Source organism: Candida tropicalis, assembly GCF_000006335.3.
Source record: "Candida tropicalis MYA-3404 genomic scaffold supercont3.6, whole genome shotgun sequence".
Classification (NCBI taxonomy): domain Eukaryota; kingdom Fungi; phylum Ascomycota; class Pichiomycetes; order Serinales; family Debaryomycetaceae; genus Candida; species Candida tropicalis.
In genome coordinates this window covers 689,208-708,753 of record NW_003020058.1, presented here as the reverse complement: position 1 = coordinate 708,753, position 19,546 = coordinate 689,208, and the positions used below count along the sequence as shown (strand labels likewise).

The 19,546-nt window shown below is 34.0% G+C and overlaps 12 protein-coding genes across 12 annotated transcripts; 8 read left to right on the top strand and 4 right to left on the bottom strand. All coding sequences in view use genetic code 12, as the record gives it.

Annotated features, from left to right (window-relative positions):
• Positions 1–278: 278 nt before the first annotated feature.
• Positions 279–1,772, top strand: CYS4 (cystathionine beta-synthase; the record flags this gene model as incomplete). The annotated part of the gene is made up of 1 exon (XM_002550249.1): positions 279–1,772. One exon carries the CDS (start codon positions 279–281, stop codon positions 1,770–1,772), a length of 1,494 nt encoding a protein of 497 aa, XP_002550295.1.
• A 156-nt stretch (positions 1,773–1,928) lies between these two features.
• Positions 1,929–2,867, bottom strand: CTRG_04592 (transcription elongation factor DST1; the record flags this gene model as incomplete). The annotated part of the gene is made up of 1 exon (XM_002550248.1): positions 1,929–2,867. The coding sequence occupies one exon, from the start codon at positions 2,865–2,867 to the stop codon at positions 1,929–1,931; it is 939 nt and encodes a 312-aa protein (XP_002550294.1).
• Positions 2,868–3,137: 270 nt separating this feature from the next.
• On the top strand, positions 3,138–3,851 carry CTRG_04591 (uncharacterized protein; the record flags this gene model as incomplete). Its single annotated transcript, XM_002550247.1, has 1 exon — positions 3,138–3,851. The coding sequence occupies one exon, from the start codon at positions 3,138–3,140 to the stop codon at positions 3,849–3,851; it is 714 nt and encodes a 237-aa protein (XP_002550293.1).
• Positions 3,852–4,529: 678 nt separating this feature from the next.
• CTRG_04590 (uncharacterized protein) lies at positions 4,530–5,105 on the top strand (the record flags this gene model as incomplete). Its single annotated transcript, XM_002550246.1, has 1 exon — positions 4,530–5,105. The coding sequence occupies one exon, from the start codon at positions 4,530–4,532 to the stop codon at positions 5,103–5,105; it is 576 nt and encodes a 191-aa protein (XP_002550292.1).
• Positions 5,106–5,871: 766 nt separating this feature from the next.
• Positions 5,872–6,450, top strand: UBC8 (E2 ubiquitin-conjugating protein; the record flags this gene model as incomplete). Its single annotated transcript, XM_002550245.1, has 1 exon — positions 5,872–6,450. One exon carries the CDS (start codon positions 5,872–5,874, stop codon positions 6,448–6,450), a length of 579 nt encoding a protein of 192 aa, XP_002550291.1.
• Positions 6,451–7,036: 586 nt separating this feature from the next.
• On the top strand, positions 7,037–8,245 carry CTRG_04588 (TFIIH complex kinase subunit; the record flags this gene model as incomplete). The annotated part of the gene is made up of 1 exon (XM_002550244.1): positions 7,037–8,245. The coding sequence occupies one exon, from the start codon at positions 7,037–7,039 to the stop codon at positions 8,243–8,245; it is 1,209 nt and encodes a 402-aa protein (XP_002550290.1).
• A 268-nt stretch (positions 8,246–8,513) lies between these two features.
• UGA2 (Uga2p) lies at positions 8,514–10,043 on the top strand (the record flags this gene model as incomplete). Its single annotated transcript, XM_002550243.1, has 1 exon — positions 8,514–10,043. One exon carries the CDS (start codon positions 8,514–8,516, stop codon positions 10,041–10,043), a length of 1,530 nt encoding a protein of 509 aa, XP_002550289.1.
• Positions 10,044–10,107: 64 nt separating this feature from the next.
• CTRG_04586 (uncharacterized protein) lies at positions 10,108–10,911 on the bottom strand (the record flags this gene model as incomplete). The annotated part of the gene is made up of 1 exon (XM_002550242.1): positions 10,108–10,911. The coding sequence occupies one exon, from the start codon at positions 10,909–10,911 to the stop codon at positions 10,108–10,110; it is 804 nt and encodes a 267-aa protein (XP_002550288.1).
• A 283-nt stretch (positions 10,912–11,194) lies between these two features.
• SWI4 (SBF complex DNA-binding subunit) lies at positions 11,195–14,209 on the bottom strand (the record flags this gene model as incomplete). The annotated part of the gene is made up of 1 exon (XM_002550241.1): positions 11,195–14,209. The coding sequence occupies one exon, from the start codon at positions 14,207–14,209 to the stop codon at positions 11,195–11,197; it is 3,015 nt and encodes a 1,004-aa protein (XP_002550287.1).
• A 2,309-nt stretch (positions 14,210–16,518) lies between these two features.
• On the top strand, positions 16,519–17,325 carry CTRG_04584 (uncharacterized protein; the record flags this gene model as incomplete). The annotated part of the gene is made up of 1 exon (XM_002550240.1): positions 16,519–17,325. One exon carries the CDS (start codon positions 16,519–16,521, stop codon positions 17,323–17,325), a length of 807 nt encoding a protein of 268 aa, XP_002550286.1.
• A 260-nt stretch (positions 17,326–17,585) lies between these two features.
• Positions 17,586–18,371, top strand: CTRG_04583 (uncharacterized protein; the record flags this gene model as incomplete). Its single annotated transcript, XM_002550239.1, has 1 exon — positions 17,586–18,371. One exon carries the CDS (start codon positions 17,586–17,588, stop codon positions 18,369–18,371), a length of 786 nt encoding a protein of 261 aa, XP_002550285.1.
• Positions 18,372–18,423: 52 nt separating this feature from the next.
• Positions 18,424–19,401, bottom strand: MAK32 (Mak32p; the record flags this gene model as incomplete). The annotated part of the gene is made up of 1 exon (XM_002550238.1): positions 18,424–19,401. One exon carries the CDS (start codon positions 19,399–19,401, stop codon positions 18,424–18,426), a length of 978 nt encoding a protein of 325 aa, XP_002550284.1.
• Between the last annotated feature and the right edge of the window lie 145 nt (positions 19,402–19,546).

Sequence of the window (19,546 nt, the reverse complement as noted above, 5' to 3'; positions counted from 1 at the left end):
ATGATACTTATATAATACAATGCTACCATTTCACGTGTACACGGCAATTGATATGCGAGATTGACAACAAACTACAAATCCAAAAAACAAAAAAAAAAAAAAAGAAACTTTCGCACAGTCAAAAGGTGAGTTCTGTTAACGCTTGGCGCCACATATTTTCGTTTATGAGCTGAGACCCGAAAAAAAAAAATGCAAAATAAAAAAAAAAAAGTTTCACACTTTAGTAACCATCATCACATCCTCATCATCAACAATATAATTGTTAATAATTAATAATAATGTCATCCACTCAAACTCCACCACCAGCTTTGAAAGAAGATATTTTAGATCTTATTGGTAACACTCCTTTGGTCAAATTGAACAAAATCCCACAATCTTTAGGTATCAAAGCTAAGGTTTATGCTAAAGTTGAATTATTCAATGCTGGAGGATCTATTAAAGATAGAATTGCCAAGAATATGGTTTTAGAAGCTGAAAAACAAGGTAGAATTAAGCCAGGTTATACATTGATTGAACCAACTTCCGGTAATACTGGTATTGGTTTAGCTTTAGTTGGTGCCGTTCGTGGTTATAGAACAATTATTACTTTACCTGAAAAAATGTCTAATGAAAAAGTTTCAGTTTTAAAAGCTTTAGGTGCTGAAATTATTAGAACACCAACTGAAGCTGCTTGGGATGCTCCAGAATCTCATATTGGAGTTGCTAAGAAATTAGAAAAAGAAATTCCAAATTCTGTTATTTTGGATCAATATAGTAATGAAGCTAATCCAGATGCTCATTATTATGGTACTGGTTATGAAATTTGGGAACAAACTCAAGGAAAAATCACTCATTTAGTTGCTGGTGCTGGTACTGGTGGTACTATCACTGGTATTTCTAGATATTTGAAAGAACAAAACTCAAAGATTCGTGTTACTGGTGCTGATCCAAAGGGTTCCATTTTGGCTCAACCTGAATCTTTAAACGATTCTACTGAAGGTTATTTGGTTGAAGGTATTGGTTACGATTTCATCCCAGATGTTTTATCTAGAAAATATGTTGATGATTGGATCAAAACTGAAGATGCTGAATCTTTCAAATTGGCTAGAAGAATTATTAGAGAAGAAGGTATCTTGGTTGGTGGTTCTTCTGGTTCTGCTTTACAAGCTGCTTTACAAGTTGCCAAAGATTTAACTGAAGATGATGTTGTCGTTGTTGTTTTCCCAGATTCCATCAGATCTTACTTGTCTAAATTCGCTGATGATGAATGGATGGTTTCTAATGGTTTCGAAGTTGAAGAAACTAAATCTACTAACAAATCCGATGAATTTTTGGCTGATAAAACTATTAGAGATTTGGTTGCTGGTAAAGCTCCAGTTGTCACTGTTACTTTATCTGATACTGTTAACAAGACCTTTGATTTATTACAATCTAATGGTTTTGATCAATTGCCAGTCTTGAACAAAGCAGGTAGATTGGTTGGTTTGATTACTTTATCACAAATTTTGAAAGCTTTGTCTACTAAAAAAATTCAAATGACAAATTCTATCAATTCAATTATTATTGATTTCAGAAAATTAGAAGATTTCGAAAAATCTTTCACCATTACAAAGAAATCCGGATTCACCAAGAGAGGTTACGAACCAATTACTTTGGACACTTCTTTGGCCACTTTAAACAAATTCTTTGAAACTAACTCCAATGCTATCATTACTGATGAAGAATTGAAACCAGTCCAAATTGTCACCAAAGTCGATTTACTTTCATACTTGGCTAAGAACTCATTATTGTAAGTTTAATAGGTAGATTTTAATGTGTGTGTGAGTGTGTATAATATTAATTTTATGAAAATTTCACTATATTATAATACAGAAACGAATAGCAAATATTGAACAAGGGGATAAAAAAAATTATCAAATATAAACAACACCGATACAAAATGCTTTCCTCTAAGAAAATTTCCATCTGTTACCACAGTTTTCACAGGTACAGAAAGTAGTCAATGGTTCATCCGCAGATCTGGTTTGCATTTGGTAGTAACTAACTTTCTTGTGTTTACATTTACCACAAGTAAATCTATCAGTAACTGCTCTCTTTTCAGTAGCACCTTGAGCGTCAAACAAGTTTTGTTTATGTAATTTTTCAATCTCTAATTTCAAAGCTTCAGGTGCCATTTCTTTAGGAGTCATTTTAATAAATGCAGCAGCTGTTATTTGCTTGGTTAAGATTCTTTCTCTTAATTCAGGATTCTTTTTATTTCGAAGGTTCATGGTGAAACTTCTTAATTTGTTTCTATAAGTATCATCAACTCTCAGATATTGGCTTTTAAATACCTCGGATTCAATTTCAGTAGCAATTTTTAAAATGTGCTGAGAAGAATCTTCACGATCAACTGCCAAGGATGTATACAATGCACCGATTGAAGCATTTCTAACATCATTTTCATAGATCTGGGTATTGACTCCATCAGTTCTTGGATTTCTTGGACCTGTACGAGCTGGTGGTGCTGGTGGTGCAGCTTTATTAGTGGTGCTGGTGGTGGAGTTGGAACTGGTGGTAGTAGAAGATGTAGCTGGTTTTGAAGAACCATTGCTTGGTGAAGATGGTGAATTGTTAGAACTAGATGCAGCAGCTAATTTCTTCTTGTTATTCTTTTCGGCTTGGACGGCGTCTCTCCAGTTTCTAATCATTTTCTTAACTAAAGTGTTGATTTCGGTGTTATCGTGTGATCTATATTTGTTTACGGTGACACCTACTTTGGTTTCCCTTAATAATTTCTCCGTGGGGGTAACTCCATCATTCAAGATGTTCAACAACTTCAAAATAGTTTTATCATCTGCAGCCTTCTCAAGATTTGAAATTGTGGATCTGATTTCCTTGGTGTCCATGATGAAGTGAGATATTAATTACAAGAAACAACAAAAACAATAGAAACGTGTATGCTAATCTAAGAAATTAATAATTTGTCAGAAGCGTTTGTTTAGAAAAATTTTCCCTTCTGTTTTGATTTTTTTTTTTTTTTTGTCTGGTTCTTTGTTGTCTGAAGACAAATTGAGTGTAAAGATATTTTTCAACTTTTTCTTTTTTTTGGCAAACCATCACCAGAACGAGCAGCGATCAAGTATCATTCACTGCATTAATCATCAACAAATTAGAAAATGGACAGTACAAGTACATGTGTATCAATTGGAAAATTTCCGTTTGATTATACCGAAGAGCAAGTGAGAGATATTGCAAGCTCTGTTGGTCCGGTATTAGACGTCAAATTGTTATTTGATGAGTTGACAGGAAAATCAAAAGGGTACGCTATTATAAACTATGGTGACAATGAAACAGCTGCATCTGCTGTTAGAAACTTGAATTATATGACATTACCAAATGGTAGATTTCTAAAGTGTTCATTTATTACTGATTATGATATGAATAATTCCGAAAGTGTCAAATTACCTCCATTGCCACTAGGGATCCAAATACATCCAAATCAAAATGCATCACAAGTTATATCCAGTATACTATCTAATATAGATTCAAACTCGGCTTTGCAAATCATGAAGGAAATCCAGACCATGAGTAAGAAAAATCCAAAAAGTACAAAAGTGTTATTAGAAAGATTCCCACAATTAAGTTTGGCATTAGTTGAACTTGGACTATTATCCAATACTACAAATCAAGAATTGATAGAATTAACGTTGAACAAGAAACAAATGCCATTGAATGACTTAACTTTGGACCATGTGAAATTGTTGCAATCAGTAGAAAAACTAACTGAGGAAGAAATAAATGATTTGGATGAACCAGAACAAGAGGTTATTAGAAAAGTTAAAGAGGAGATTTCAAAGGGTTCATACGGTGAGGTGCTGATTGAAAATTGAGAATTAGGCAAAGCGTGTAATGTTGTTGTTTTTTTTTTGGGGTGATTGAGATAATAGAAACTTTAGTTGAAGGATCGTCGATTCGATAGTGATTAACAAATCACAGGAATAGTCATCTCATGCTAATTGAATAGAACCATACATGATATCTAAGTTGCCAATACTTAATTTTTTCTAGTTTTTGTTGAGTTGTGTGTAATTGTATGTGTGATGCTTAAATCCGTGATATCTAAGTGGGTTGCGATCTAGTGCAATCTAATAAACTCTGATTCTAATAACGAATGTGAAACTTGTGATTTGTGCTACAAAGGAAATGGAAATTCGAAAATTTTATTTTCATTTTTTGTTGAGCAAAAAGGGGAAACAAAATTAGGTGCATATTTCCCTGCCCCTGCTATTAAATAGAAAAATTTTTTTATTACTGTTTAGAGAAATATACAATTTAATGTGGATAAACATTGCCGTCTTTCATTTTCGTACTAAACTGAATTCAACAATTTTTTTTTTGTTTATAAGGACATACATTCCCCCCTCTCTTTTTATTTATATTTAATTATCATTATTCCCCTGTTTGCTCTAATTGTTTAATTACGTTGTTTAATTACGCTGTTTGTTTACTCAATTTTTACTCCACTTCGTTTGTTACATTCACCCCACTTTTTTTTTTGAAGAGAAAGCATGAGTGATAAATCAAATGCACTCGGTGCCCCGAAAACAAGTTCTCAAACCAAAGGCAAGAAGACGAGAGAAGAGATATTGGCGGGTTTCGAAAATGATCTTCTCCGTTTCGAATCTATGTCTATTAAGATTGTAGGTTTTGATGAACCGTTGGAGTTTTCTAGAACTATGGACCCAATGCCTCAAAAACTCCATTTCATTATTCCTGAATATTCAATCTATAAATTGACTATAAGATATAAAGTGAAAGCGAGACCATTGAGAGTGTTAAGTTACCATCAAACAATAAAAAGAAAAGGTATACCTGTAGATGATAGAAATTTGCCTATGATTGAAGACGCGTGGGTGAACAAACATGGTGATGATGAAGATTTTCACGAAGTAACCTTCCCTCCATCCGGTGTTCCAGGCGGATCCTTTTTAAGAGGCGATTATAAGGCTAAGAGCATAGTTAAAGAAGAAGGTAAACCTATATGGAGTTACAAGTGGACATTAGAAGTGGTAAAGAAAGGTACTAAACCTGCAATTGGTGGATTTGAAGTTGACGATGACGATGAAGATTATGAAGATAATTAAGGTGTCATCGAGACAACGTCAAATAGATAGAGACGCTTAAATAGTTGGCACGCTGGTCCTTGCTATATTCATAGTTGTATTATTCTGCATATGTTGCATTAATATTTATGTCTGAATTAACTAAAGAGTAGAACGATGAACTTTTGGTTGTCAACTTTAGCGCATATATGGTTGTTTGACTGATCGGTTGTAATTGACGCCGAGGTTGCAACGACATACGACATGGTATTTTTTTTTCTGGTGGTGTTGCCATCATTGTAGCACCAACAATAAAATCCTCTCACCTCTGATCCCGATACTATACAAAAGAATATGGGGGAAGATCAGAAGGAGCAGGAAGCGTAACCGTCTCGCAGTTTCCGATAAGCAAATGTGTGAAATAGTATGAGCATAAAAGGGAAGAAGAAAAAAAAAAAAAATAAATGACAACCACCACATACTTGCCCAATCTTTTTTTCTTCTTACTTCTTTTAACGCCCTCCCCTTTTTGTTATATCTGCTTAGAAAGAATTAAAGAACACCACTAGTTATTACACTGTTCACATATACTACTACTACTATTTATCGACGTTGAAATACGAAACTTGAATCCTTATAATTGATACCCAAAGGATCCAGGAAAGAATAAAGAATTGAAAAAATTATAATCTCCCTATTTCCCAACCATACCTCAAGATCTATTATTATCACACGCTTATTAATAGACAACACCGGTTTTTGTTTTACCTCTATTGAAATTAATACCTCCCCCTAATTTACGACGATAATGACTTCCCCAAAGAGACGTATCGAGAAAGATGTTATGGAATTAATGATGAGTGATCATGACGTGACTTTGATTGATGACTCGATTCAACAGTTTTTTGTTATATTCCACGGACCTCCAGATACACCGTACGAAGGAGGTGTTTGGAAAATTAGGGTAGAATTACCGGATCAATATCCGATCAAATCGCCTTCTATCGGGTTTACTAATAAGATTTATCATCCAAATATTGATGAAGGATCGGGATCGGTTTGTCTTGATGTTATAAATCAAACTTGGTCACCTATGTTTGGATTGTTGAATATTTTTGAAAATTTCTTGCCTCATTTGTTAAGATATGCTAACCCAAGTGATCCATTGAATACTGAAGCCTCCAACTTGATGACAAAGGATGAATCAAGATATAATGAAACAGTAAAGAAATATGTTCAACAATATGCCAAGAATAATCCCGATGTAATTGGCAAAGATGAAGATGAAAATGATGATGACGAAGATGATGAGCTCAGTGATGTTGGCAGTTTATCAAGTAATGATGAGGATGAGGATGATGAAATGGCTGGAGAAATGGAAATGTAAATCTATCTCGGGTTGTTTTGTATTTTTAACATTAGTAATGTTGAACTTTGCTATTGCTTATATCATTATGTTATGATTTATTTGTTCTTTCAACGCAACTTCAAGTTGCAAATGTTTAGCTTTTGGTTTACCGGTCACATATATATCTTATACTTTTTTTTGATTTGTTTTTTCTTTTAAGGTTACTTGGATTGTTCTGTTTTGATTTTTTTTATTATTATTTTACTTGTTGTATGGTTTCACAGATGAACTTGAGAATGGTTTTTGTTTTCGCTTCTCTGGTTTCTAATCTATATAGGGTATAGATTTATACATCCTAATATAATTCTCTTTCTAATCAAATAGATCACTAATCAGAAGTAAGATGTGGAGGTACAAAAAAAAATGTCTCACACGACATTTCTACCTTTGAACAGTATTTACGATAAAATTTTCTGTTCAAATTTTTTTTTTTATTTTTTATTTTTCATCTCTACTTTTAAAGACACCAACCGATCTTCCCAAGTCTTAGTACACATACTATCCATTTATAACTTGAAATTAGTCCATATAATTCGAGTATTACGCGTGTATTCCCTTTTTTTATATGTCTGAACCATCTAAATCACCTGAGGTTACAGAACCACCTGTTAAGAAACCAAGAATTACCAATGATGACTTGTACAGAAACTCAACACAATTTGAACTATGGTCATTCACTCCAGATAATCTTAAAGACACTAAACGACATGCAAATGAAAAGGGAGCTAAAGTCTCTAAAGAAAAATTTGATATTGCTTATAATAAAGCAAAACAGGAAAACCCAGATGTATTTGCAAAATACCCTGAAGAATTGAATGAATCGATGATTAGTATTTTAACTCCTGAAGAAGAATCTACATATCTTGATTTTTATATCCAGAATATAACTACAACATGTAATTTTTTCAAAATGCCTACACAAGTACGATTGACAGCTGCATCATTTTTTAAAAAGTTTTATCTAGTGAATTCAGTAATGGAATTTCATCCTAAGAATGTATTGTATACATGTATATTTTTGGCAGCAAAATCAGAAAATTATTTCATATCAATTGAATCTTATGTTAAAGCATTGAAAGGAACAGATGCATCTCATATTTTAGATTTGGAATTTATTGTATTACAAAGCTTGAAATTTACATTACTAGTGCATCATCCAATTCGTCCATTATATGGGTTTTTCCTTGATTTCCAAGCAGTATTATTACATCCAGAACAAGTGATTTATGATGTTTCCGTTGATACTTTGGGTAATCTATATAATCAAGCTAAAGAATGGCTTAATAAATATTTCATGGTTAGTGATGTGGCGTTTTTATTTACACCTCCACAAATTGCCCTTGCTGCTATGTATGACACAGATAAAAGAATAACGGAGAGATACTTGAAAAGAAAGTTTTTAAAAGATGAACCTAAATTGGACGCTATTAAAGAGGAACAAGAACAACCAAAGCTAAACGAGGAACCAAAACAAGAAGGTGAATCAAAAGATAAGTCTAATGCACAATCAAATGAAAAACCTGATGGCGAAGCACAAGTACAACCAAAAATAAAATCATCAAACAGAGAACAATATGAAACGTTAGTGAAATCGATAAGAAGATGTATTAGAATTGCAAAGCAATCACAAATTGCTGATCGTGAAGCAAGTAAAGAAATTGACAAAAAATGTTTCTTTGCATTAAATCCTAAAAAATTGATTGATAAAAGGATAAAGAGACTAACGACTGCTGCTACAGATGGTGCTAAAGAAACAACAGCTGAACCTAAATAGAAGACTATCAATAGGTTAAATGTTGAAAGAACACTAGACACTACTCCCCCCAATTAGGAAGTGATCCGCTAAATAGAGATCTATTCTCGATTTATATTTTTTTTTGTGCATAGAAGCATTTCTTCTGTTGCAAGTGCGCCTGTTTCGGGTACCGACCGCCATATTCTCCCTCTCCACGACTCTCCTGGAACAGATATAAATTTAAAAGCAAGCAAAAATAATTCAAATTATATATATCATCTATTCTTCAATACCCATATTATAAAAGATGATTTCTAGAAGGTTTTATTCCACAATTGAATCATCGTCAAAGGTATTGGCAACACTTAAGAATCCTACTCTTGTCAAGACAGATGCGTATATCAATGGTAATTGGGTTACCAGTGCATCCGGGGAAACTTTCAAAGTAACTAATCCCGCAACATTTCCTAAACCTGAAAGTGAACTAGCTACAGTCCAATCCATGGCATCAGAAGATTTTAATTCAGCAATTGAAGCTGCTAATATTGCATTTAATAGTTTTAAACATACCACAGGTAGACATAGATCAGAATTATTATTGAAATTATACCAATTGATGATAGATAATAAAGAAGATTTGGCAAAAATTGTTGTTTTAGAAAATGGGAAACCTTATGTTGATGCATTAGGTGAAGTTTCATACGCTGCTTCATTTTTCCAATGGTTTTCAGAAGAAGCACCACGTATTTATGGGGATATTATACCTTCAGCAAATGGAAAAAACAGAATATTGACTATTAAACAACCTATTGGTGTTTGTGGTATAATGACCCCTTGGAATTTTCCTTTAGCAATGATTACAAGAAAAGTAGGTGCAGCAATAGCAACAGGTTGTACTACAGTTATCAAACCAGCTTCAGAAACTCCATTGTCAGCTATTGCATTGGCTGTTTTAGCTGAAGAAGCTGGTTTTCCAAAAGGTGTGATTAATGTTTTACCTTCTTCCGATGCTGCAGGTGTTGGTAAATTGATTACTGAACATCCATTAATTAAAAAAGTTTCATTTACAGGATCAACTCCAGTAGGTAAAATTTTAATGGAACAATCAGCTTCAACTTTGAAAAAACTTTCATTTGAATTAGGTGGAAATGCACCATTTATGGTATTTGAAGATGTGGATATTGATAAAGCTGTTGTTGGTGCCATTGCATCAAAATTTAGATCAAGTGGACAAACTTGTGTTTGTGCAAATAGAATCTTTGTTCATGAAAAAGTATATGATGAATTTTCACGCAAATTGGTTGAAAAATTAACCAAAGATGTTGTTTTAGGTAATGGTCTTGATCCAAAAGTTAATTATGGTCCAGTTATTCATGATAGATCAATGAAGAAAGTAAGACAACATATCGATGATGCTGTTTCAAAAGGTGCAAGTATTTTATATGGAGGAAATAAACGCCCAGATTTAGGAGAAAATTTCCATGAATTGACTGTTTTGGGTGATGTTACTACTGATATGTTGATTGCTAATGAAGAAACTTTTGGTCCAGTTGCTCCATTAATTAAATTTAAAACTGATGAAGAAGTTATAGAAATGGCTAATGATACTACAGTTGGATTAGCTGGATATTTCTTTGCTAATGATATTACCAAGATTTTCAAAATTGCGGAAGCTTTAAATGTTGGTATGATGGGTGTAAATACAGGTGCTATTTCTGAGGCAGCATTACCTTTTGGTGGTATTGGTGAATCTGGATTTGGAAGAGAAGGTTCAAAATACGGTGTCAGTGATTATTTGATTGTTAAGAGTGCAGTCATTGGTGGAATTGAAGATTAAGTATTCATTATTTATTTATACAGTACAGTTCTAACAAAAGAAAAGAAAATCAAAGGACGTTTATCTATACAATATCATTCAGTGTTTGTTCTTCCTCTTCAAGTTTTTTCTCAACTGATTCTGGCTCTTTAGGTTTCAGTTGTTCTTCAACTTGTTCTTTGGTTGCACTTTCTGGTTGTTTTTCAACTTGATCCTTGGATTCAGATTCAGACTCAGATTCAGATTCAGATTCAGACTCGGATTCAGATTCGGATTCAGATTCAGATTCGGATTTTTCTGGACCATTAGCTTCCATTTGTTGAGCTACTGTATGTGGAGTAATATCTAGATATTTGACATCTACTATATTGTCGACTTTCAAATCAGGGATTTTCACATTTGAAACTCTTTTATAATCATCATTTGTAAAAGAAATTCCATTTCCAAAACGTTCTTGAAATTTCTTCTTAAATTTATCTAACCCTTGACCATTTTCCATAGAAGATTGAAGATCGTCTTGTAATTCACTTACTTGATTTTCAGTCTTTGTAGTTATTTTTTCATTTTCTTGGCTTATATCATTTTTCAAAGATTCGTTCAATTTTTCCAAATTTACATCACTTAATTTAGGTAAATCTAATGGATTCACTTTAAATACTCTTTTCATTAATTCATTATTTTCTACATATGTAGCACAATTAATAGATTTAAAAGTTAATGAATATAATCCTCCTTCCATTGTAACTCCATTTACTATAGACAGTGGGAAATTTTTTAATGTTGCTTTTGATTCTTCATATTTTGTTGGTGGAAATAAACAAATCTCTTGTGCTCTATGAAATTGTCCTGATGTTAATTTCTGTCTTTTATATGGATTTTCTCTGGCCATCTTTCTCCTACGTTGTTGTTGTTATTATTAAGTTTATGAGTAGTTACAGTTGATAGGAGTTTTTGTTTCAATTGTGTTGGTTATTTATTTATTTATTTTTTTTTTTGTCATCATCAACATTTCTCGGTTTCTGGTTTTCAAATTTTGGTGTGGTATTAGGGCGACATCCGTCTTACAGTTACTGCGAGACAATTAATATAGAAAAATGCTAATATTGATTAATACAGATACTCTAAATAAAATTGATATTACAATTGTTTGTTTCTTTTACATACGTCCATACTCATGTCATACCTTCAGTTAAAGATTCAGCAATACCATCTATCAAGCTATCGATTTCTTCAACTCTGACACCACAACTTAAACTAAGCAATTTTCTATATTTATACATTTTCTCATCAATACCAAATAATTTGGTTCTCTTAGCAATATCACTAACCAATTGATTCCTTTGAATTTGTAACTCAGACAATTCAATGGCATAATCAACTTGGCTTTCATTGATTAAATCATTGCCGTCATCAACTTCATTATGTTCTTCTAAATGTTTCAATTCTTGCTCTTCAACTAATTTTGCCAACTTGTATGCTTGGTTACGTTGTAATACGCGTAACAATGCTTGTTCCTTTTCAGAAATTGTTCGTTCACAAATATCTATGGTCTCAACCACCAATGCCTGTCCTTGTTCTATTGAATCGACATTTGGTTCTTGAATACCCGTGCTAGTTAGTATTCGTTGGAAATTTCTCAACAATTCTTCATTCTCATCCTCTTTGATAGTGATCAATTGTTGCAAGTGTTCCTTTTCTGCATCCAATTTTTTGAGTTCGGCAGAGTATGTGTCGGACAAAGAATTGATCATACCGGAAATCATTGATGATAAGTCAGTCATAGCAAGTTTTGGATCACTATCTTCAACTTTTTCTTCTTCAATAATTCTTCCTTCATCACTGATTTTTGGTGGTTTAGGATTATACAGTTGGGGACCATTTGAAGACTCGAGTTTTGGTTTGACACTCTCTGAAACCAGTGTAGATACTTCTGCTGGTTGTTCCTGCTGTTCTTGTTGGGATTGAGGTGGTTGTACTGGTCCTTGTGGTGGGGTTGTTGAGCTATCTACTTCTGAAATAACAGCAAGTGGTTGGTGTGCATTTGTAACATTCTGCTTCTTGTTAACCGGAGTTGACATATTCTCAAATTGCTTCTCGACGAAAATATTCTCTTTGTTATCAGTTAAAGCATCAATGTGGCTCTTGTCCACTCTAGCAACTACACTTCCATCTTCATCATCCAAATCATCCTCTTGTACAGTAGTTCTTTGTGTATCTGGAGTTTCTGCCTTTGTGTATGAAGGTTGGATGGGAGTAGCTAACCCAGGAACAAGTGATGTATTATTAGCTTGGCCATTATAGTTTTGATAACTTCCCATTCCCAACTGTAATTGTTGTTGTAAAGTAGCTTGCGTAGGTCCAACGTTCGCGTAATTAGGTATAAGGTTATACTGCGTTATTAGTTGTCTAGCTGTTTCCCTGTTGATATTCTCTATATCATCATGTGCCCCATATTGTAGTATCAATTTGGCAAGATCAGCACTACCAGCTCTAACAGCAATATGTAGACAAGTATCTCCATGAACATCTTGGTGATTCAACACATTCTTCATCAAATCGATTTGTCGAACTTGACTTTGATTGGACAATACGGTTAACTTGCTCAATATCACCTTGAGATAGTACATTAAACTATCTGCATTTCCTCTTGCTTTGGCAAACTGAGATAAATAATGTAATGGAGTTCGTCCATTTATATCTGTATTTATTAAGCACAACTCCAAATCGTCCAATACTTTAGGAAAGCTTTTCAATTCAAAACAATTATTAAAGGACATGAGCTTAGATAAAGGGTTCAATCCGAAGCTATTTACCACCAATGGATTTGCTCCTTTGGACATCAACAAATGGATCATTTCATAATTACCAATTGAAGCTGCCCAATGTAACGGGGTATGGCCCTCGTCGTCAATTGGTTCATTGATATTAAAATCAACAGGTGGATAGATGATAAAATATGGAATTGCTGCATTATCATCACTGAAAAAACGCAATAATTGTGCGGCATAACTATTATCGCCTTGAGGACTAGAGTCTTCTTCTTGTTGTTGTTGTTGAATCTGTTTTGGATCATCAGTACTTGAATTTGCAGATGTATCACTTTCCTTTGGGTTATTACCTACTGACCATGAGCTATCATTAGATGATTGTGATGACAGAGGTTTACCTTGATAAAAGACTTGTTGTGGAATAGTGTTCGGTAACATTGCATTCTGATAGAATTTATGATGCTGGGGTGGTGGTGGTTGTTGTTGTTGTTGTTGCTGTGGAGGTAATGCTTGAGGTGGTAATTGTTGCTGTTGTTGTTGTTGTTGAATGGCCTGATAATTTTGTATCTCGGGTGGATATGCTGGCATGCTATTCGATCGTATTGGTTGAAACTCGGCTTGTGTAAATGAATCACCCATTCCTCTTGGTGGTAATGAAGTATTATTTCCATTTTGTTGTGGTGGTGGGACTGTTGCTGTTTGAGACATGTTGTACATCTGTGGGAATTGTTGACTGCTTGGTGCAATATAAGAATTATGTCTTTGTAAAGTGGAAAATGTTCCTTGAGTTACAAACTGGTCTTGTATCGTCCCACTTGGTGGTTGTATATTGGCAGGACGCCCATTCATACTGCTTCCATTTCGAACATTATGATTTGCTTGTGGACCGCTAATAGGTATAATTTCGCCTGATGAAGGATTTCGAGATATTTCTGTTTTTAAACCCCCTTCACCACCAGTGGTTGCGGTAGTAGAATTGGCAGCTGCCGCGGCAGCTGCAGCTGCTTCTTCAACTGCTTGGAGTGCCGCTTTCTTACCGGTTTTATACCTTCTTGGTGGGTCTCCGGGTTGTTTTGGTTTCTTGACGTATTTTCTCTTGACTCCACCTGAAGATTCTTTTGGGGCTGGCTTAACTTTTTCGGGTATAATCAAATTCGGATCGTTAAAATCTAAAAATAACACTGGGGCTAATTCTTTAGTAACACCATATGTTTCTGCCAATCTACGGGCATCCTCAAGAGGAATCCAAGTACCTTGAAATCTTCCAAATCCACCTTGAACTTTTTCATGTAACCCTTGTTGTACGCCTTTTTCTAAAATCTTCGTTCGCTTCGCTTTGGGAAAATTACAGCACTTTAAAATCTGGGTAGCATTCACCCAATCGTCTTTACATCTTCTCATGATAGGCGAGTCATTCATTAGACATTCATATACTGCCGTCTAGCCATAGTTGTGTTAGTATATATCTAAAAAAAATTGGTTTAGACGCGTCACTTTCCATATTTCATTGGTTGAAATGAGGAGGCATAAAAAAAATTTAGGACACTAGAATATTCAACCCCCGACGGTAACTCGGAAAACAACTTATGAAACATATAAATAAATGAAAAAAAAGTACATACATTCGAGTAAGTAGCTCGAAATACTTGTGGAGGTCCCGACATGTGATACTAATTAGCTTTCAAGTACTCAGAAACGGAGTAAATTGGGGAGGTGAACGAATGATATTCAAATCTGAGATTAATTGCTTGGAAAGAAAAAAAAAAGAATCCTTATAAAATGAAGTGATTAAAGAGAAAAAATTTGTGTGAGAAAATCGAAAATTTTTTTGCTTTGATTTTCCACTTACTAAGATACCTTAACTATGGGAGAACTACCAATTGCGGGATAAAAATGGGAATTGGACAATTTTTTTTTTTCTCACTTCTTGCTATATTATTTTTGTCCCTTCTCGCCCACCCACACGCGTTGCATTCATTTTTAGAGTTAATTCATTGTACTTAGCAATGGTCTGAACGCGTTGAGGTTTTATAAGATCCGAAACGTTTGTTGATAATATGTTCTAATTTTGAACACATCGTAAGTCATGTGTTTTTACGGAAGTAATCAGTTTCTATAGTATGCTTTATCCGACAAATCAATTTGTCTGTCGCGTTTCCCAATTGGGAAAAATTAGAGCAAAATTAACTAGCATTTAATAGTTAAACCCAGATACCACCTGTAATAAAGCTTGTAAGTTCTATTTCCTGTTCCATTGGACAAGGTGTTCTATAGAAAATGTGAGATTCGAATTAATGTTTCATGTGCGGTAATTGTGATTGTGATGTGATTGTATTTCACCTTTATTGGTATTAGTAGTTCTACAAGAATCCATTCAATAAATTTAACTTTTATGTTTTGATTGCAAAAACATATTTTACATTCAAGCCAATTTCAAAGTAGTATTTGTTTTATACTTTTTCTATTATTTCAATCTAATTATTGTTTTAAGTAAGTTTTTAAACGAATTTTACATTAAAATCTGTTTCAGCCACATACAAAGTTTAAATTGACAAGTAACATAGCAGAACATTTGCAAAAAAGTCGATAAAAGAATTTGAATATTGTGTAGGTTTCATCCTGATCTCTAATTAATAAGGTCTAGTTTGTTATCACAACAACGCATCAGATTGCCGCAAATATTAAAGGGCGGGGTATGCAATCGAATTTTTTTTTCCTTTGACTGAATGATTGATTGATTGATTGATTGATGATCCTCGCTTTAGGAGAAATTAAAACACACTAAAATTTCTATCTTGTTTTTATTTAGGAATTAAAGTCGAGAAATGGCTGCACCACGTTGCAACACCAGTGGATAAATTCAGATGAAAAAGACTCTATCATTTAAAAGCCACGCTCCCTCCCCCCTCCGCGACACCTTGAAATTGGATCAAATCTTCCCCACACAACATATCTATAGTACAAAAAATAGAATAGGTAAACAGATAAGAATAGACACCTCTTCTTCTAGTAGTCAAGTCGAGGATGCAGCTATGACATCATACCTAAAAATATTAAACTTGACCATTCAGAAAATTAAAATTAGGAAAACGTAAACACATCAGCAAAAATCAGCCAAGAAAATTGCTGCAGCTACTACGACGGGAGACGGACGACAACGACGGACGACGACGACGAAAAAAAAAAGGAAAGGTACCACGACGTGATTGACTAAAAACAAATTAAAATTATGACCACTGAAATATGCTCATCTTTCCCATCAACAAGATAAAAGAAAAACGAACTTGTTTCAAATTAATATCTTTCGATTACTATTTGGTATTATCTGTATAATAAAGTACCAACACACAGATTCGTCCTGTTAAACCTGGCACTTGTCTTACAATTTTGGTGATACATAATCTTTCCTCATCTCCGCCTTGTCTGAGAATTCTCGACCACAAAAGAAAGTTCTACAAAAGAAATTTACAATAAAAATAAAATATTGTTCGCAGTTTCGGGATATTTTTTTTTTTCGTTTGGTTTGTTTGCTTCTGTGTTGTTGTTATCAACCATCTCTCACTCTCACTCTCTCACACAGGGCTATTGTTACAGAAATTATCAAGTCACATCAACTTTTCCTTCAAATATAAAACATATCCATTACTAACCACTTTTTTTTTCCCGGATCAATACTTTAAGGCTGTCCTTTTAGATCACACTACACTTCATATCATTTATCATCATTCATGGCTGCTACTTCCAGAGATCAGCCCAGTTCCCACTTGGGTATTAAACAGCCGCAAGTTAAAGAGGTTACAGGGACCGTCATTATGTTGGATGATCCCGACGAGGACGATGACACACAATCAATGAAGCGTTCAGCAAAGGGAATCATTCTCAATCCACAGCCACATGACTCTCCGAATGATCCCTTAAATTGGCCAGTTTGGAAACGTGATATCTGTTTATTGATCATTGGGTTTCAGAGTTTCTTAGGAGGTGGTATGTCTCCATTTTTAGCTGCTGGTATGAATACATTATCACAAGAATTCAATAAATCATTAACTACAATTTCCTATTTGGTTGGGGCGTTTATGTTGGCTTTGGGGTTTGGATCAGTATTTGCCAGTCCCACTGCTATCTTATATGGTAAAAGACTTGTTTATGTTGCAGGTATCTTTATTTTCATGATGGGTGCCATTTGGGGTGGTGCTGCAGATAGCTTTGGCAATCTTATGGGGGCAAGAATTATAACAGCCTTTGGGGCATCACCTACTGAATGTCTACCTAGTTCAACTATTGCTGAAATTTATTTTGCCCACGAACGTGCTTATAGAGTGGGAATTTACACTATGTTGATGTTGGGTGGTAAAAACATTATTCCATTATTATCAGGTTTGGTGTTTCAATACTTGGATAGACATTGGCTATTCTGGATTTTAGCAATGTTTTTGGGTTTCAATTTAGCTGCCACTATTTTGTTCGTCCCGGATACGTTTTGGGATAGAAATCCTGTTCCTTCCAAAAAGATCGTTGGAAGAAACGAAAATTAGCTCAAAGTGTTGCTACATATCATCCACCATCACAAAGACAAACGCATTTGCATTACCACGTCCTTCACAAATGAACATAACTGACATTCAAAAGTTAATCGTCATCCATTCAAGACGAACCCGGAAGATAAACGAGTCGGCGAAACTCCTGTTTGGTATAACTGAACCAACAGAACCACCTGAAGTATCTCACACCCAAAAATTCTTATTGGCTGGAAATAAAACTTTACCGTGGTAGATACACCAAAGACAGTTGGTGGATGGTTGCTTTGAGACCATTCATTTTATATTCATACCCTTCAATTTTATTCGGAGCACTCATATACTCTCTTGCTGTTGTTTGGTTGATTGTGATTTCTGAAACCATTAGTGAAATTTTTAGACACCCACCATATGGGTATGATCAACAGACGGTTGGTCTCTTTTATATCTCCCCTTTTATTGGTGGTATTTTGGGATCTTTATCGTGTGGTTTGATATCTGATAGAGTTTGTCGTTATTTCATTTCCAAAAATAAAGGTGTTTATGAACCAGAATTTAGATTAGTTATGCTTATCCCATCAACATTATTTATTGCCATTGGTCTTATGGGATATGGATGGTCTGCACAAGTCGCAAACCCATGGATTGCACCAGTTTTATTTTTTGGATCATTATCATTTGGAAGTTCAATGGCATCAACCACTGCAATTACATTTGCTGTTGATTCTTATAAAGTCTTTGCAGGAGAAGCATTGGTTTCCTTCAATTTCTTGAAAAATTTATTAGGTTTTTGTTTTTCCTTGTTCAACAACAGATATGCTGATGACGAAGGTTACCGTGCTGCATACGTTACCTACGGAGGAATTCAAATATTTGTAAGTTTATTTGCAATTCCATTGTATGTTTACGGAAAGAAGCTTAGACATTGGACCGATAAAACAGAATCAATGAGATGGTTATATCACGAAGAAAATGTTCCACCTAGTGTGGCATCTAGAAACAAGCTAGACAATGAAACAGATAGCGATTTAACTCACGCAAATACAACTGTTCAACAGGATTGAATTATTTTTACACAATGCTTATATAAAAATTAAGTGTATAATATTAAATGATTTATGACCAATCTAAATCTATGTGCAATGTAGGATTCTGTAATTGATAAGTTTTAACTCTTTCTTGTAGTGTTTTCCCATTGAATAAATCACCATCAACAACAGGCATTCCTAATTTTTCTATAATACATCCACTACTTATATTTCCAGCAACACCAGCTTGCAACCAATTTCCATTACTTAAACAGAATCCCATTATAAACCCACCACAAAAAGAATTTCCTCCTCCAGTTACATCAATCACATTTTCTTGATTCTGATGATATGCAGGTAATTCAATAATTTCACCGTTTATAGTATTTATAAAACACCCTTTAGCTCCACATCTTAATACAGTACCTGAATTTGGGATTTTTAAAAAATCGGTAAAATTTTGAGATATTTTCTTTAAATCATTAGTATCAACACCTAATAATTCTTTAGCTTCATCTAAATTTGGAGTGAAAATATGAATCAAAGGTAATAATTCTTTTAAAGATTGAAAATTCTCTTGAATACAATCATCAGGTAATGGTTCATAAATATAAATAGCATTAGGATTAACTTTATTTAAAGTTTGAATAATCTGTTTACATCTTTCAATTGAACATATTAAATGATAAGATTTACTATTTTTTAAATCATTATAATTTAAAATATCATCAGTTTCTATTCGTAATTTTGGTGTAAGATATTCAAATGATCTTATTCCATTATGATATATATTTACTCCACGAGTAGATAATCTATCTGGATTATTTCTAAATATTGTACCTGTTTTCCAAGTATCTAATTCTTTTTTTATTTCAATTGGGAAATCTGTACCCATATCTATTATTCCAGAAATTTTATTTGCCTTAGATAATGGACTGATGATTCTTGCACCTATAATAGCATAGGTTCCTGCACCACCTATTATATTAACTTGTGGAGGTTCATCTGTATCTAAGTATCTATTTTCATCTATAATGAACATTCCCAATGTAGTGACAATAGACATGGTTTCGTTGGTAATGGTTGTGATTTTTTGATAGTGGTGGTGGAGGCAGGTTTATCTCTCTCCTATTTTTTCTGTTGGAAACAGGTTTTCTTCTTTACTGCTCGCGGATTTGATAGATCTTATTGCAAAAATGATTACATACTCT